The 16,532-nt window shown below is 41.2% G+C and overlaps 1 protein-coding gene across 1 annotated transcript in view; it reads left to right on the top strand.

The window, feature by feature from the left end:
* Positions 1–16,532, top strand: part of LOC132830920 (integrin beta-3-like) — a 94,875-nt gene that overhangs the window by 63,129 nt on the left and 15,214 nt on the right. The window contains exons 10-11 of the mRNA XM_060848870.1: positions 1,116–1,548; positions 16,048–16,267. Coding sequence (XP_060704853.1) covers positions 1,116–1,548; positions 16,048–16,267 — 653 coding nt within the window. The remainder of the gene's footprint in view (positions 1–1,115; positions 1,549–16,047; positions 16,268–16,532) is intronic.

Raw genomic sequence — 16,532 nt, 5'->3', positions numbered from 1 at the left:
ATAAGTTATCACATAAACTGCAGAAACAGTTAAGCATTAGCAGTGCTATAATGACAGGGCTCTATTATAAACCTTTACTCAAACCATAAGCAGTTATTTCAATTTGTAGACACAGGCACACGTTGTTCAATTTTTAAAGGACAGGGATTTAAATAACATACCAAAAGAGAAATGCTGGAAAATCTCAGCAGGTCTGGCAGCATCTGTGAGGAAAGACCCTTTGATAAAGGGTCAGTTAGACTCGAAACGTCAGCTCTTTTCTCTCCTTACAGATGCTGCCAGACCTGCTGAGATTTTCCAGCATTTCTCTTTTGGTTTCAGATTCCAGCATCCGCAGTAATTTGCTTTTATCCAGATTTAATTAACATGATAGTTTGACAGTTTCACAAACCGTATCCACATTTCATGAGCTTTTATGCCTTCTCTAAAAATTGTAACACCTACAGTGTGGGATGTGACCCTTGTTCTAGTGAAATTGGTGTTTGTACGAACTCAGCACTGAGGTCAGAAGTTCAGAAGAAGAGTCATACCAGGTACAAAATGCTTTTCTCTCCACAGATGCTACCAGACCTGCTGAGTTTCTGCAGCATTCTTTGTGATTGTGTCAAAATGATCTTGTCAGATTGGTGTTTCCCCCAAAGTGTGAGTCAAATAATGACAGCTAATACAAAGACTGATGCCCACAGCACAAGTTCAAACTCCATATAAGTCACTTATTGTCAACCTCTCCTCTTAGCTGAGGTATAGTGACCCTCAGTTTAAACTGCTGCCAGTCATCTCTCTGTATTGAGACAGCAGCCCTTTATTAGCTGTCTTTATCAACCCAAGTGCAATAATTATTACGTATGGAGTAATAGTGGCCTATGAATTATGACACAATGAATTCAGATAGACTTTAAAACTTGTATTCTTCTTCTGACCTGGCCAACATTCTTCCTTGAATCCACTCCACCAAAGATCATTCTGGTCATTCAACTTGTCGTTGGTGGAATAATGGCATAAGTTGATTACCAAATTTACCTTTCTTATTGCAGTGACAGTGTTTTAAGAAAGATGTACAGCACTTCAAAGTATCTTTAGCTTTGTAAAAATAGAAATTCTTTCCTTGTCCGCAGGTTAATTTCACGGTGAAATTGGAAGCCAGGGAGTGCCCAGTCGGTGAAAAAGTGAAGACCTTTACGGTGAAACCCATTCTGTTTCGGGATTCCCTGGAGGTGACAGTTGATTTCAACTGTAACTGTGAGTGTGAGAAAGACGCTGTAGAAAACAGCACTCGGTGCTCTAATGGCAATGGGACCTACGAGTGTGGAGTGTGCAAGTGTCTCCCAGGCCGCCTTGGACCATCCTGTGAGTGCACAGACAGTGACTTTTCAGTGACTGAAGAGGCCTCCTGCACCCCAGAGGGAGGCGGGCCCATTTGCAGTAACCGGGGGGATTGCTTCTGTGGACAGTGCATCTGCCACAACAGCGACTTTGGGATCATATCCGGCAAGTTCTGTGAATGCGATGACTTTTCTTGTGGACGCTTCAAGGGCGAGCTGTGCTCAGGTGAGTTGCAAAATCCACTACTACTTGAAAATGTCGATCAATAGTCTTAACACTTGTCCATCACCAGTGAGTAAGAGGTGCCCGTCACTGCCTCCCCTGGATTCCCACAGTATTCCTTTATTTGATACATCCTCACAAAGACTTTGGCTCAAACATGTACAAAGTCAAACATGTACAATAGTAAGCTGCTTGGCCTTCGAGTCTCCTCTGTCATTCAATAAGGTTGTGGCTGATCTGATTATCACCTCAACTCTACATTCCTGAATCAGCCCAATTAATCTTTCCCCATCCTCTGAATAATCAAGAACCTATATACCACTGCCTTAAAAATATTTAAAGATTCAGTATCCACTGCCTTTTGAAGAAGGAAATTCCAAAGATTCACAACCCTCTGAGATTTTTTTTCCTTATCTCTGTTTTTAACCTTATTCTTAACCTTTGACCCCTAGTTCTATATTCACCCATAAGAGGAAACATCCTTTCAATGTCCATCCAGTTAAGTCATCTCAGGACATTTATCAGTAATTATAAATTAGTGATTTGGAGTCAAATTCTCGAAACAGGGCTTAAATGAGTAATATCTTAAAAGCATCTTGCTGCATGCAAATTGCATGCCACAATTTATACATTATTCCATTACAACCATTATGAAGATAAGACTGGGGAAGTTAGATTGGTTCTCCTTACAGAAACATAGGCTGAAGAGAGATTTGATAGAGGTATTCAAGATCTGTCCGTGTAGAGCAAATAGTGAAAAACTGTTCCTTATTCATGACCACACCGAGAATGAGAGATGACAGATTGAAAGTAATTGGCAAAAGGAACAAAAACAAGTGACCAGACTTGGAATACCAAGGGGTGTGATGGAGGCAGGTTCAGTTGAAAATATTCATTAGGGAATTAAATTGTTTTCTGTAAAGGAAAAGTGTGCAGAAGTACTGGGTGAACACAGGAGACTGATAAAGAGAGAAATGTTTATTTAGAGATCCACCACTGACAGAATGGGCTCAATGGCCTCTTTCTAGACCCTAACAAGTATTTAGTTGGTTGTAAAGTCTTTTGGAAGATCCAGTGGTCATGAAAAGGGCTATATAAATGAATTCCATTTTATTTTTGAGGAAGGATCACTGCACCCAAAATATTAACTCTGATTTCTATCCACAGATGCTGCCAGACCTGCTAAGCTTTTCCAGCAATTTCAGTTTTTGTTTACATTTTATTTATTTGGTCTGACATGTTTGATCATTAATTTTACACAGGTTTAACAGCTATAGCCATCTTCAAATGAGACGATTGCAAATAGCTGAATTTTAGTTGAAACACCATTCATGCCTTGTGTTTATTTCATTCTGGTTTTATTCGGGCATATCATAAGACAAGCTCAATGGCATGAATCAGGCAGGCCCCAGATATTTATAAAAGCTGGGGGAAGATGGAAATGCAGACAACCTGCTAGGTGTAACGACAGAGTTTCACTTGAATCTTTTTAATCTGCAGCCAGTCAGATTTTGAGGAAGACCTGAGAGTGGAATTTAGGGAGAGAGCACACTGTCGATCATCAACTCACAAGCAGTGCCAGAAAGGCGCCTTTTTGAAAATGTATTAATTCATGGGATATGGGCATCGCTGCCTGGGCCAGCATTTATTGCTCATCCCTAATTCTTCTTAAGAAGGCAGAGATGAGCTGCTTTCATGAACTGCTGCATTACATCAGAGAGAGAAAAAAACAACTGAGGAATCAAGAAAAAGCTTAAAGGTAGAGGTAGATCAAAGAGGACCAATAACTGAAAGCTCCTGTTGGCACAAAGGGTGGTGGAAATGCAGAACTCTCCTTCAAAAAGTGATGGTATAATTGGAACTTTGAAGACTGAGATTTATAGATCTCTGGTCAGGTAAGGGTATTATCAAATAAAGGACAAAGGTAGCTGAGTTAAGCTGAGGTACCGATCATTGAATGTTTGAGCAGACGGCTGGCTCTGCTTTCTTCTTGTCTTCCACTTTGTCATGTTATCGTTTCTTCATGATGTGATGATTCATCTCATCACAATCTGTGTTTTTATATTGAGCAATAAACCAAAATGTTTGCCCAGAAGATATTTTTCACACAAGCCACATCCTTTACGTAACATGACAGAGAAAATGTTGTCTGTCAAATTAACTAAGCCACCCATATTCAGGCCTACGTCCCTCTGCTCATCTCAACACCCTCTGTTCCTTGTTTCGCTTCCAATTAAACAACTTTTTCAGTACAATCAGCTCCCTAAGATCTTGCTAGAGTGATATTTGTTAAGAAAACAGTTTTTGTTGCTCCAGCCTAACATCATGACTAGCTGTTGTAGACTTTAACACATCTAAATTATAAATACTTAGGAAATACCAGACTAGGAAATTACGTGCTCAAAATTCTGTATCTGCTAATTGCTTTCCATTCTTCACTCCTTCCTGGAGCTACCTAACTGACTAATCTTGTTGTCCCTCATGGACTTATCCCAAATATTCTTCCTGCGCTGGAAGCTGTTTAGCTTAATTGGTTTAAGCACAATGATAAATATTACCAAGATCATAGGTTCAGTTCCTGTATTGGATACTATGGCTGTTGCCTTTGTCACAAGATAATGTCTTATCCCAACTTGCATTTTACAGAGAAAACTTGCAAGACTTTACATTATCAGGAAAAGATTGGCAGGTTAAAATTCTGCTCTTTTGTGAAAACAAGGCAGAGGGGTGACCTAATAAATGTCTTTATCAAAAGCTTACATCATTTTAGAGTGCATCCAGAGCCAGTGTTTCATCTTGTGGGGAAAGTACAATTAGAGAATGTTATCATGAGATAGTCCTCCAAAAGGGGCCTCACGCATTACAGAGAGATGATTAAAGGTGGATTTAACCAGAGGGTCACCACATCTCAGGTGAGGGGAACGATTGAGAATGAAATTGAGAATGATCATGGTAACCTCAGCTGGTGTGGGAATTGAATCCACACTGTTGGTCTCACTCTACATCACAAAGCCCCAGCAAACTCCAAAAGAACTGTGGATGCTGTGAATCACAAACAAAAACAGAAATTGCTGGAAAAGCTCAGCAGGTCTAGCAGCTTCTGTGAAGAGAAGTCAAAATGGGTTTGGTGACCCATCCTCAAGATCTGAAACGTTAACTTTGATTTCTCCTCACAGATGCTGCCAAACCTACTGAGCTTTTCCAGCAACTTTGGTTTTTGTCCCCAACAAACACTGATGAGGAATTCAAAAAAACTTCTTTGCCCAAGAGAACATCACAGTACAAAGGTTCCGGGGGGGGGGGAATCACTGAAGGGAATAATATAGGTACATTTGAGGGGAATCTAGATACCCTCTGAAGAAAGGAATGGAAGGTTAATACAGTGGATTTACACGAGGATAAATATGAAAAGGCTCAGGTGGAGTATAAACACCAGCATAGGTTAGTTGGACCAAATGACCTCTTTCATTGCTGTATGTCTGTTGTAATATATTGACACCGAACTGCAATGGACCACTGTAGTCCCAATGCTAATATTTTGTGCAATCCTTTCCTGTCAACACCTCTTCCATTGCAATGTTGCAACATCTCAGGTACAGTAAGTAGATTCTCAATGCACATGTAACCATGCTTTGCTAAGTTAGCAATATTTCATCCGTGGGTGAATTACTTTTTCAGCCTGTAATTCCTGATCAAGACTGAACGTAGAATGGCTCAAAAACATATGGTCTTTAAGAAAAATCTACCCTTGATTTGGAAATATTACACAATTCCTATAGAAATATAACTTCGAAACAATTTCAGTCACACTCTTGTAAATATGTGGTGTGTAGAAAGATACAGCATCAGATCGAGCTATAAACACCTTTCTAATTGTCATTCCTACTGAGCTGGAACATTACATCTGGCCAGAGTATAATGAAACAAGTTACACACCTCACAGTGGAATTTATTGATATTGCCCCATTTGATCCCACGAACAACACGAAAGCTTAACCTTCCATATCAAATGACGTTAGTTATGGACCACAAACAATTAGTGTTTCACAATCAGAGACAGAAATTAGTGGAGAATCTCAGCAGGTCTGGCAACATCTGTGGAGACAGAAACAGATTTAACTTTGAATCTGATGATCTTTCTTCAAAACTGCTGACTTCCTCCAGCAATTTCTGTTTAGATTTCAAATTTCTGATATCCTGCAGTTCGCCGTTTATTGTAGTGTTTCACAATATTCAGCAAAATACAGTGCCCCATCTTTAATGATGCAAATAAATCATGTTGGTTTAACTTTTGAAGCTCATACTTTCAGGAAGCATCCAGTTTTTAGATGTCAGGTATACAGCCTCCATTTGTTCCTCTGACCCCATCAAAATGGAGGTACAACTTTGCCCCAAAAACGCCAGTAACCATACCGGAACCCAGGTCAAACCAAAGAAATTCCTAGCAAAGATCCCATTCAGATCTTGACTGAGCTCCATGTTTCCCACTTTCTGGGTTAGAGCCCTCATTCATTTTTGAGATGTTGTCATTTAACCCAACTATCTAAACTCAGAGAAAAGAAATTCTCAGGCGCAACTTTCCATTCAAAATTCTCATCCAATGTCCACCTGTAAAATATTGTTAAAATTTATTCTTATGTGGGATTTGAGCACTGATAACTAGACCAGCATTTATTGCCCATCCTCAATTGAGAATACAGTGGTGAGTTATTTTCTTGAACTACTGCAGTCCATCTATTGAGGTAAACCCAATGTTGCAGGTTAGCTCAACAACAACTGATGACTCAGATCACTCTCTGTACCATTCTCCTTCAGAAAGAAGTGAGTATGGTCTCTTTGGGATCAATGTAATTCAAAGTTGAAACACCTGACTATTGAAGCTCAGAACCCACGTTCACCATCTACAGTCTGGGACTCAGAAATCCTATGCCAGGACTATACATAGTCCTCATTTTGTGATTGATCTCTTAATTTAGTTCACAAAGAGATATATCATAGAACAGTACAGCAGAGAGTCACACCCTGGCACAAAGGAAGATGACTGTGGTTGCTGGAGGTCAATTATCTCCACTCTGCAGGTGTTCCTCAATGTCTTCAGCTGCTCCATTACTAGCCAGAAATGGGAATGTTCTTTGATGATTGCACAATGTTCAGCAATGTTTGCAACAACTCAGTTACTGAATTAGTCCATGTCCAAATGCAGCAAGATCTGTACAATATCCAGGTTTGGGCTGGCAAATGGCAAGTAACACTTGGTCTGCACAAGTGCCAGGCAAAACCCATCTCCAACAAGAGACAGCACCTTCCAAACCCACAACCACTGCATAAGGATAAGAAGGACGAGGACAGCAGATACATGCAAACACTATCACTTGCAGGTCCCTTTCCAAACCATATTCCATCCTGATTTCATTGTCGCTGGGTCAAAACCCTGGAGCTGTCTCCCTAACAACATTGTAAGTCTGTCCACAACAAATAGGCTGTAGTGATTTTGGGAGGCAGCTAACCACCACCACAAATGCCAAGCCACATTTCCCACATCTGGGGAGTGCATTTAAAAAAAAAGACCATTCAGATTGGTACCAGCTCTTCCAAAGAGCAAGCACTTAGTCCTACTCTACCACCTCCTCTCCCTGCATTTCTTTTTTCCTTCAAGTGTATATCCAATTCCCTCTTGAAGGTTATGATTGAATCTGTTTCCAACATGCTATCCGGTTCCAAATTGACACCTTTTCTTTTCCTCATGGTCTTCTTGGTCCTTTCATCTATTACCTTTAATCTATGATCTCTAGTTACTGGCCTGTCAGCCAATTCCTCTTTATTTAGTCTATCTAAAGCCTACGAGATTTTAAACACCACCGGCCCAATCAAATCTTCCCTTAAATGCTGCTGCTTACAAGAGACAATCAAACTTCCTCAACTCTTTCCACAGTTATAGCCTTTCACCCCTGACATCATCTAGTAAATCTCAACTGGATGTTCCTTTTAAACAATAGGACCAAGAAAACAGCAGGTGATATTACCATGATCTAAGTGACCCAGAATGTTTGGAGAAGCTCAGCAACTTTGACAGAATCTGGTATGATTTTTCTTCAAACTCAAAGGGTTAACTCTATTTCTCTCTCCACAGATTCTGTCAGACTTAGCTGAAATTCCCCAGCATTTTCTGGGTTTGTTCCTGCTCTCCAGCGTCCAGCATACTTTGCTTTTATTTTGTTAGAACCACATTTGAAGTCAGGGGTGCTAAGCCTTTCAAAACTTAAATGTGCCCCTTTGAGGAGAGATTATGTGCTTCATTTTTTTTTCTTTATTCTTCCACGAGATGTTGGCATTGCTGGCTCAGTCAACACGTGGTTACCCATCCCTAGTTGCCCTTGAGATTGGTGGTGAGTTACTTTATGAACCATTGCAGTCCAGTGGACCAGACTAAAGTTCCAGGATTTTGACATCTGTAAATAGCAAAAATACGTGCATGAGACAAGCCTGTATGTCTAAGTACAGTCTGATATGTTGATAGATGCTGTACTGATCAAAAGATTTGTATAGTCATTGTAACATCCTCATTCATAAAATTAGGTCTCCAGCCTTCTCCACAATATGTCATATGGGAGGAAAGTAACTTTAATGGGGCAGGCACTCAGACTGGCCTGAGAATTAATTCATCTACAGTTGGCACAGACTCTGCAAAGTCTACCCATTGATGTTCTGTTTATCCAGGGCCAAATGTCTGGCATCAAAATGAATTAGAAAAATGAGAATTTCCCTGAAGTGAACCATGCCTCTCATACCACAACCCGTATATCTATTGGCTGGAGGCAATTCCAGTCTAAAATTCTTGGAAGATGAATCAACATTTAACACATTGTGACTTACAAAATAAAGTTTAGCCAGTGCTATTTTTAAGAGTTCTTTTTTAAAACTCTGTGAGTTGTGTGCTTTTTCCCCTCTGTTTAGTCATTCCACCCTATCAGGATTGAGGAGCACACATATGTGTGAGAACAGAGTGAAACAGAATATCAACCCATTTGGTATAAAGGGAAGTTAAGTAACCTCATGATGGAGAAAATAACAGATGGTGATGCTAGATCAAAAATGGAAGAGAAATATTTTTGAGAAGCATAAACATCCGCACAGAGCAACTGGTGTGAACCTGTTTGCACTGTAAATTCTAGATAAAAAACAAATTGAGCTCCAATTCTAGAGAAGAAGTGAAGATTCTCAAACATTTATGGCAGTAAAACACTCAGGCAGGGCTAAAGGCCACAACAAACCATCTCTTAGTCTGCTAACATGAGCTACCACTAAAATAACTCATTAGTATTAATGGGTACCTCTGTCTCTCTATTTGTTTATGAGATGTGAATGTCACTGTCAAGGTCAGCATTTGTCACTGACCAGTAATCACCCTTGAACTGAGTGCATGCCTTAACCATTTCAGAGAACAGTTCAGTGTCCAGAACAGGCTGTTGATCACATTGACAGAATCCTCCTGGTCCTCAGCTTCCACCCCATCAACTTCCGTATATGTCATCTTCTGCCATTTCCACCACCTACAAACGGATCCTATCACCACAGATACATTTCTCTCCCCACCCCAATCAGCGTCCCATAAAGACCATTCCTTCCGCGACTCCTTTGTCAGGTCCATGCCTGCCCCACCCTCCCCATTCCCCCACTAACCCACCCTCCCTTCCCAGCACCTTCCCCACCACCACAGGAATTGCAAGACCTGCGCCCACACCTCTCCGCTCACCTCCATCCAAGGCCCCAAAAGAGCCTTCCACATCCAGAGTTTTACCTGCACTTCCACGCTTGTCATTTACTGTATCCATTGCTCCTGATGTGGTCTCCTGTACATTGGGAAGACAAGACGCCTACTCGCAGAGAGCTTCAGAGAACATCTCTGAACACCCACACCAACCAACCCCACCACCCTGTGGCTGAACACTTCAACTCTCCCTTCCTCTTCGCCAAGGCCATGCTGGGCCTCCTCCATCACCAAACCCTAACCACCAATGTCTGGAGGAAGAACACCTCATCTTCCACCTTGGGACCCTCCAACCACATGGGATCAATGTCGATTTCACCAGTTTCCTCATTTTCCCTCCCCTCACCTTATCCCAGATCCAACCTTCCAACTTGGCACCATCCTCACAACCTGTCCTACATGTCCATCCTCCTTCCCACCTATCCGCTTCACCCTCTGCTCTGGCCTATCACCATTAACCCCACCTTCATCCACCTATCGCACTCTCAGCTATCTTTTCCCCAGCCCTACCCACCCCCTCCCATTTATCTCCCCACTCCCTTGATTCATAAGCCTCATTCCTGATGAAAGGCTTTTGCCCGAAACATCAATTCTTCTGCCCTTCGGATGCTGCCTGACCTGCTGTGCTTTTTCAGCACCACACTCTCAACTGCAGATCACATGGCCAACTTCAATATTACAACGAGAGTAGGAAAAATCAACCTCATTGTGGTTCTTGAGCCACGTGTAGGCTAGACCAGGCAAATAACAGCACAAGCACCACAGTGGTGCTCATGTTATTTATTGTCAAAATGGGAGATAGCAAAAAGTTTTTAAAACTTAAAATAAGTGCAGATTTGGCAGGTGGGCTTGTGCAATCAAATCCCTATAGTGTGAAACAGGCCCTTCAGCCCAACAAGTCCACACCAACCCTCTGAAGAGTATCCCTCCTAAATCCATTCCCCTACTCTATTACCTCTAACTAATACGTCCCTGAACACTATGGGAAATTTAGCATGGCCAATTCACCTAAACTGCATATCTTTGGATTGTGGGAGGAAACCCATGCAGAAACTGGGAGAATGTACAAACACCTCACAGATAGAGGCTGGAATTGAACCTGGGTCCAAGGCACTACAAGGCAGCAGTGTTAACCACTGAGCCACCATGTTACTAGGAATCCAGATTTCAGTATTTGTATAAGTGCCATATCCTACAGGCTGGGCTTGTATCTTCTGAAGTTTGGAAAAGGAAAAGTGACTTAATTGAAACATAAAAAATCCTGAGTGATTTTGGCAGGACAGAGGTGGAGAGGATGGTTCCTCTTGAAGGAGTATGGGATTACAGTTTCAAAATACAAGTTTGCCAATTGAAGACAAATGTGAAGAGAATTTTCTTTATTAGAGAGTGCTGTGTCTTTGGAATGGTCTTAAAAGAGATAGAGTTAAATAACACAATAATGAATGTGGTTGTGCAGTGGTCAAAGATTTGTTTCAATGACAGAAAAGACTTGAGGGGCTGAATGGCCTTCTCTTTATCTCCTGTTCTATTTCTTAATGCCATCATAGTAGCAAGAGATAAAGCTATTCTGCCCCTTGGGCCTGTTCCAATATTCAGCCAGACTGTAACTGATCTGTACCTCAGCCCTCCTTTGTTCTTAATACCAATCACTTAAAGAAATCTGTCTATCTCTGTTTTAACAGTTCAATTAACTCCACCGTGTCTACAACCTTCTTTGGCAGAGGAGTTCCAAATTTTCAAAACCCTTTGTGTGAAAACGTGTGTCCTCTTTTCCCTCCTGAGTAAATTGGCTATAATTTTAAGACTGTAGCCCCTAGTACTGCACTCTGCCACAAGATTTACTCAATTTTTAAAAAATTATTTTAAATGCTAAAATTAAGATATTGATTCTCAAACATTTTTGCCCGTAAAACACACAAGGCAGGGCAGAAGGCCAGTACAGACCATCTGTTGGCCCATTCACATGAGCTGCCACAAAATAACTCATTAGTATTAAGGGGTACCAGCTTGGGCCAAAGGGCCTGCCTCTGTGCTGTAGGACTCTGTGACTCTATTGCACCTCTCTTTCTCTTTATTTTTTTCATGAGATATTGGCCTCACTGTTGAGGTCAGCATTTGTCACCAACCTGTAATGGCCCTTGAACTAAGTGTTTGCCTTAGTCATTTCAGAGAGCAGTACGGTGTCCATGGCAGAATGCCGACCATATGGTCAACTTCAACAGTTCAACACAACTGGGAAGAGCCAACCACGTTGTGGCTCTTGAGTCACATTTAAGTTATACCAAAACAAACAAAAAACCAAAAAAATAACTGGAGAAACTCAGCAGGTCTGGCAGTATCTGTGGAGAGAGAAATAGAATTAATATTTTGAGTCTAATATGACTCTCTTCAGAACTTCTGAGGATAGCAGCAATGTCCATCACTAAAGGACATTAGCAAACAAAATGGGTTTTTACAACAATTGACAATAATTGTCACCATAACTGAGCCTAACTTTTAAGTCAAGATGACTGACTTCAATTTACCAGCTGCTACATGGGATTTGGATCCACTTTCCCCAGAACATTAACCTGGGCCTCTGGCGTATTAATGTCGAGAGTGTGGTGCTGGAAAAGCACAGCAGGTCAGGAAGCATCTGAGGAGCAGGAGAATTGACATTTTGGGCAAGAGCCCTTCATCAGGAAAACCCCCAGCATCAGGAAAACCTCAGCATTCTCCCCTCATGCATCTGCAGTTCTCACTTTCTCCTCTGGATTATTAATACCAGTTCTTTCTTAACAGAATTTATGGAAACTGTAAATACTACACTGATTTTTCAGCACTAAATGCTAACAATTTATAAAATTTGCTACAAAATGTAAGTAAATTATTAATCAATACTGGACATGCAAATATATAAAAATTATATCAAATAATAACACTGCAAGAGAATACATTTATTTCAATTTTTAGAAATGTTATAAATTCACCACAATAATTTTCTCAGAACTATTTACCTTACATTGATATTAATCAAACAAAATCAACAGAAACATCAATCTAATTCAGAAATGACATCATTGTTTTATGCATTAATGACGTCTCATGATGCTTGCAGAGCATTGTCTAGATCTGTCTAGCTTGTCGTCATGAGAGTTATGGAAATAAAAGTTCCAGCCTGTTCTCTCACAGCCTAAATCTCAAAACTTAGGGGATTTGAAGACACCCAGGTCCAGTCCTGTCCTGTACCTGTCCAGAGTCCATTGGCTTGCATCTCCAAACCGTACTAAAGGGCCATTTTAATGAGCACACATTGTTCATAAAGAGACCCAAAGCATGTGGCAAGAAGTTTCAAGCCCATTGTCTGATGGTGCCCATCCAATTAATAAGTGCCTGTGACAATTAGAAATTCAGCAAAAAAATCTGAAACAGAATATTCTGAACAACAATAGCTGTTTGCCAGACAAGAATCTGGAGAGGAATGAAAAGCAGGTGGGCAAATGAGGGGCAAGGAAGAAAAAGGCTTGGGAAAAAGATGGGAGGTGTTGAGAAGCCAGTCAATGTTTTGGGTAGAGATTGCAATCAGAACTGGATAGGAAAGGTAAGTTTTATGGAAACTGATCAGAATAAAAGGACAAGAAAAACAAAGGTTGTAGGCCAGAAAAACCAACTAATATTGAATTTCCTGTTCTTGTTTGGTTAATCCAGTTGAATAACACAGTGAAACGATCTTTGTGTTTACTCAATAGGTTATGATTCACCCACTACTGAGTGTACACTTCCTCTCCATGGAGACACAGCCCATTTCCCCAAACCCAGAGAACTTAACCACAGTCTGACAAGTGTTGAGAGTTAGCAACACCCAAGTTAAATAGTTGCAAATCACACTACATTCTTAGATTAGGAAGGAGGGTGGGTTGACAGTTCACAGGGTTGTCCACAAGTCATGTATAGTCAACATAGTCCCAGCAGACCATAGAGCTGCTCTCTCATTAGAGAGAGATGACTGATGGGGGTTTAAATTGAGGTCACCATGCCTCAGATTAGGGGAGAGGTTGAGAAGGGGAGTCATACAGCACGGTCCTTCATGCTAACCTTAGCCAGTATAAAAATTGAACCTGCACAGTTGGTATTACTTACATTTCACACAAGCTGTCCAGCTAAATGAGCTAACCGACCCCATATGCAACCCTGCATAGCTATCTACAAGCAAGTGAACAATAAGAGAAATAAGATGCCTTTTTAACTGTGTATATTAGAACAGAATATTAGTTTAAATGGGATATTGAAGAATGGCTATGAATGGCCTCTCTATAATTCAGGCGAAAATGAGGACTGCTGATGCTGGAGATTAGAGTCGAGAGTGTGGTGTTGGAAAAGCACAGCTGGTCAGGCAGCATCTGAGGAGCAGGAAAATCGATGTTTCGGGCAAAAGCCCTTCATGAGAACCATTGATTTTCCTGCTCCTCGGATGCTGTCTGACCTACTATCGACCTTTTACTCTTTTCCTTTAAATAAATTTATTCTGGAAAGTAAAGTTTAACAATACTGAATATGAACAATTTGTAAGGTGGTCTTGTCAGGACTGTGTTGTGGCTTTGGTCTGCTGGTTCTAAACGTTCCTCCCTCATGATTAGGTTTGTTGTAGACTCATTGATAGAGATTGATGACTGTGATTGATCTGTAACCCTGTAATGTTTGTCCCATGTGGTTACCAGTATGGTAAAAAAAATGAGAGAAGTAGGTATTGGTCATTTCTCATCTAGCAATTCCCTGTTCTCTTTCCTTCATTCACTCTCGTTTTCATATTCCAGAATTCTTTTGACCTTGTTTTCTCGGATGTTCCCATTCTGCCTGCTGTCTCTTTCTTTCTCCCTCTTCCTTTTCGTTCCTGATTATTTCCTCCATCTTGTTCTTTCTCTTCCAACTAATGCACTGTTCTATGCCACTTCCCATGCTCTGTTTCCTCATATATTTGGTGCTTTTTCTCCAGCATGTCCTTTATATTATTGAAAGAGGATAGGGCGTAGCGTGGTGGCCCATGGGATGTGGAAGGTGAGTGCCAGATTAGCATTGTTTGTAGGCAATAAGAGCAAAGGAATGTCAAAAATAGAAGCAGGAGTGTATAATTTGGTCCTGCTCTACTCCTCAGTACGAACATGGCTGACCTTGAGCTTCAAATCCACATTTGTGTCCATTCCTACATCTCTCAATTCCCTGTGAAATCAAAAGTCTGGTCTATGACAGCTTTAAATATATTTAACAAAGGAGAACCACAATCCTTTAGTGGTACAGAATTCCAAATTGTCACAAACATTAGAGTGAAGTAATTTCTCCACATTTCAGTCCTAACTGATCAGATGCTTATACTGGGACTATGCCTCCAAGTTCCGGTATTCCCCAGCCAGGGAGAGCATTTTCAAGGCCCATCTGGATCTTCAATGTCTTAATAAGATCACCTCCCATTCTTCTAAACTCCAGATATAGGTCAAATTTCTTCAGCCTCTCATCATAGGAAAATGTCTCAGGCCAGGCACCAGTCTGTCGAACCTTCATTGTACTGCTTCCTTAAATACAGAATGAAGACCACACAAAACTGCATACAGTATTCCAGGTGTGGTCTCACCAAACCTCAGCTTAATTGTAACAAGACTGCTTTGCTCTTGTGCTATTATCACATTGCATTGGGGAGATGATGGCCGAGTGGTATTGTCGCTGGATTGTTAATTCAGAGAACCAGGTGATGTTCTGGGATTTGAGTTTGAATCCCATCACAGCAGATGGTGGAATTTGAATTCAATAAAAGTCTGGCATCAGGAGTCTAATGATGGTTCACTAATGCCCCTTAGGGATGGAAACTCGAATCCTTTCCTAGTCTGCCCTATGTGTGACTCCAGACCCACAGTAATGTGGTTGACTCTTAATTGCCCTCTGGGCAATTAGGGATGGGCAATAAATGCTGACCTAGCCAGTGATGCCCTCAACCTGAATAGAAAAAAAGATGAAGGCCAATAGGAATTGTTTGCTGCACCTATATGGCACACTGTGTGTTCCTTGATTGTAAGAATATTCATCAAACTCAACATTTAGAAGTTGTTGACATGAATTATGAGTAGCTGAGGCCTCAACACCAATCCTTTCAGCAGTTGGCAAGTCACATACGGAGATTGAGATTGGCTCAATTTATCCGCACTCTCTTTCAATAATATAAAGGATGTGGGAGAAAAACCATCAAGCGTACATGGAAACAGAATATGGGAAGTGGTCTATAACAGTCCATTTGTTGAAAGAGAAAGTACAAGATGGGGGGAGAAAGAAAAAGACTCCAGGGAGAATAGGAGAATGTGAGAGAAAACAAAAGATCAAAAGAATTCAGGAAATTGAAAAAAGAGAATATAACAAGACTGCAGGAGAGGATGAGAAAATCAAAGAAAGAGTAAAGGGATTTGCTAAATGGGAAATGACCAATACCCCACTTCTGTCATTTTCTTTCATCCTGGTACCCACATGGGACAAACGTAACTAAGTCACTGAACAATCGCAATCATCAATCTCTCTCAATGATTCTACAGCATTGTGCTTCCAATGTGTTCACCGATCCTCTATCGATGCATACATATTTTGAAAAATCCATGAGCCCTTTCCCCGTGCATGAACCTTTTGTGTGCCACCATGTTACATGCCTTTTGAAAGTCTATGTTACTTCTACAATGTCTGTGGCTCTGACCCTCACTGTCATTCTTCATTCACCACAGGGAACGGCAGGTGTGAGTGCGGAGAGTGCAAGTGTTTTCCAGATTGGACCGACAGTTACTGCAACTGCACCATTAAGACTGACGACTGTGTGCCCGCTTTTGGGCTGATCTGCAACGGGCGAGGTCACTGCGAATGTGGGAAGTGTATTTGCACTGGTGGAGCATTCGGAGACCAGTGTGAAAAATGCCCCACCTGCCCAGATGCCTGCTCCTTCAAAAGGTGAGTCCAGATTTCCCCATTACTCCCACAGCTCATCAAGCAGCTTGGAAGAAAGGCAGTGAAATTGGTGCAGTTTTTTCCATATTCCACTGCATTCCACTTTCCAATTACAGGCTTGACTGCCATTCACACTCTGAGTTCATCCTGAAGGGGAGAATGGGGAATTTGCCCATCTTGGTTGAGGCGATTGGAAGGAAGATTGATATTTGATCCAGAGGCTTCTATTCGCTGTGGCTAAGTGGTAACACTCATCTCTGAGCCCACA

This window comes from Hemiscyllium ocellatum, chromosome 32 (assembly GCF_020745735.1).
Source record: "Hemiscyllium ocellatum isolate sHemOce1 chromosome 32, sHemOce1.pat.X.cur, whole genome shotgun sequence".
NCBI lineage: Eukaryota > Metazoa > Chordata > Chondrichthyes > Orectolobiformes > Hemiscylliidae > Hemiscyllium > Hemiscyllium ocellatum.
This window is presented reverse-complemented; position numbering and strand designations above follow the sequence as displayed.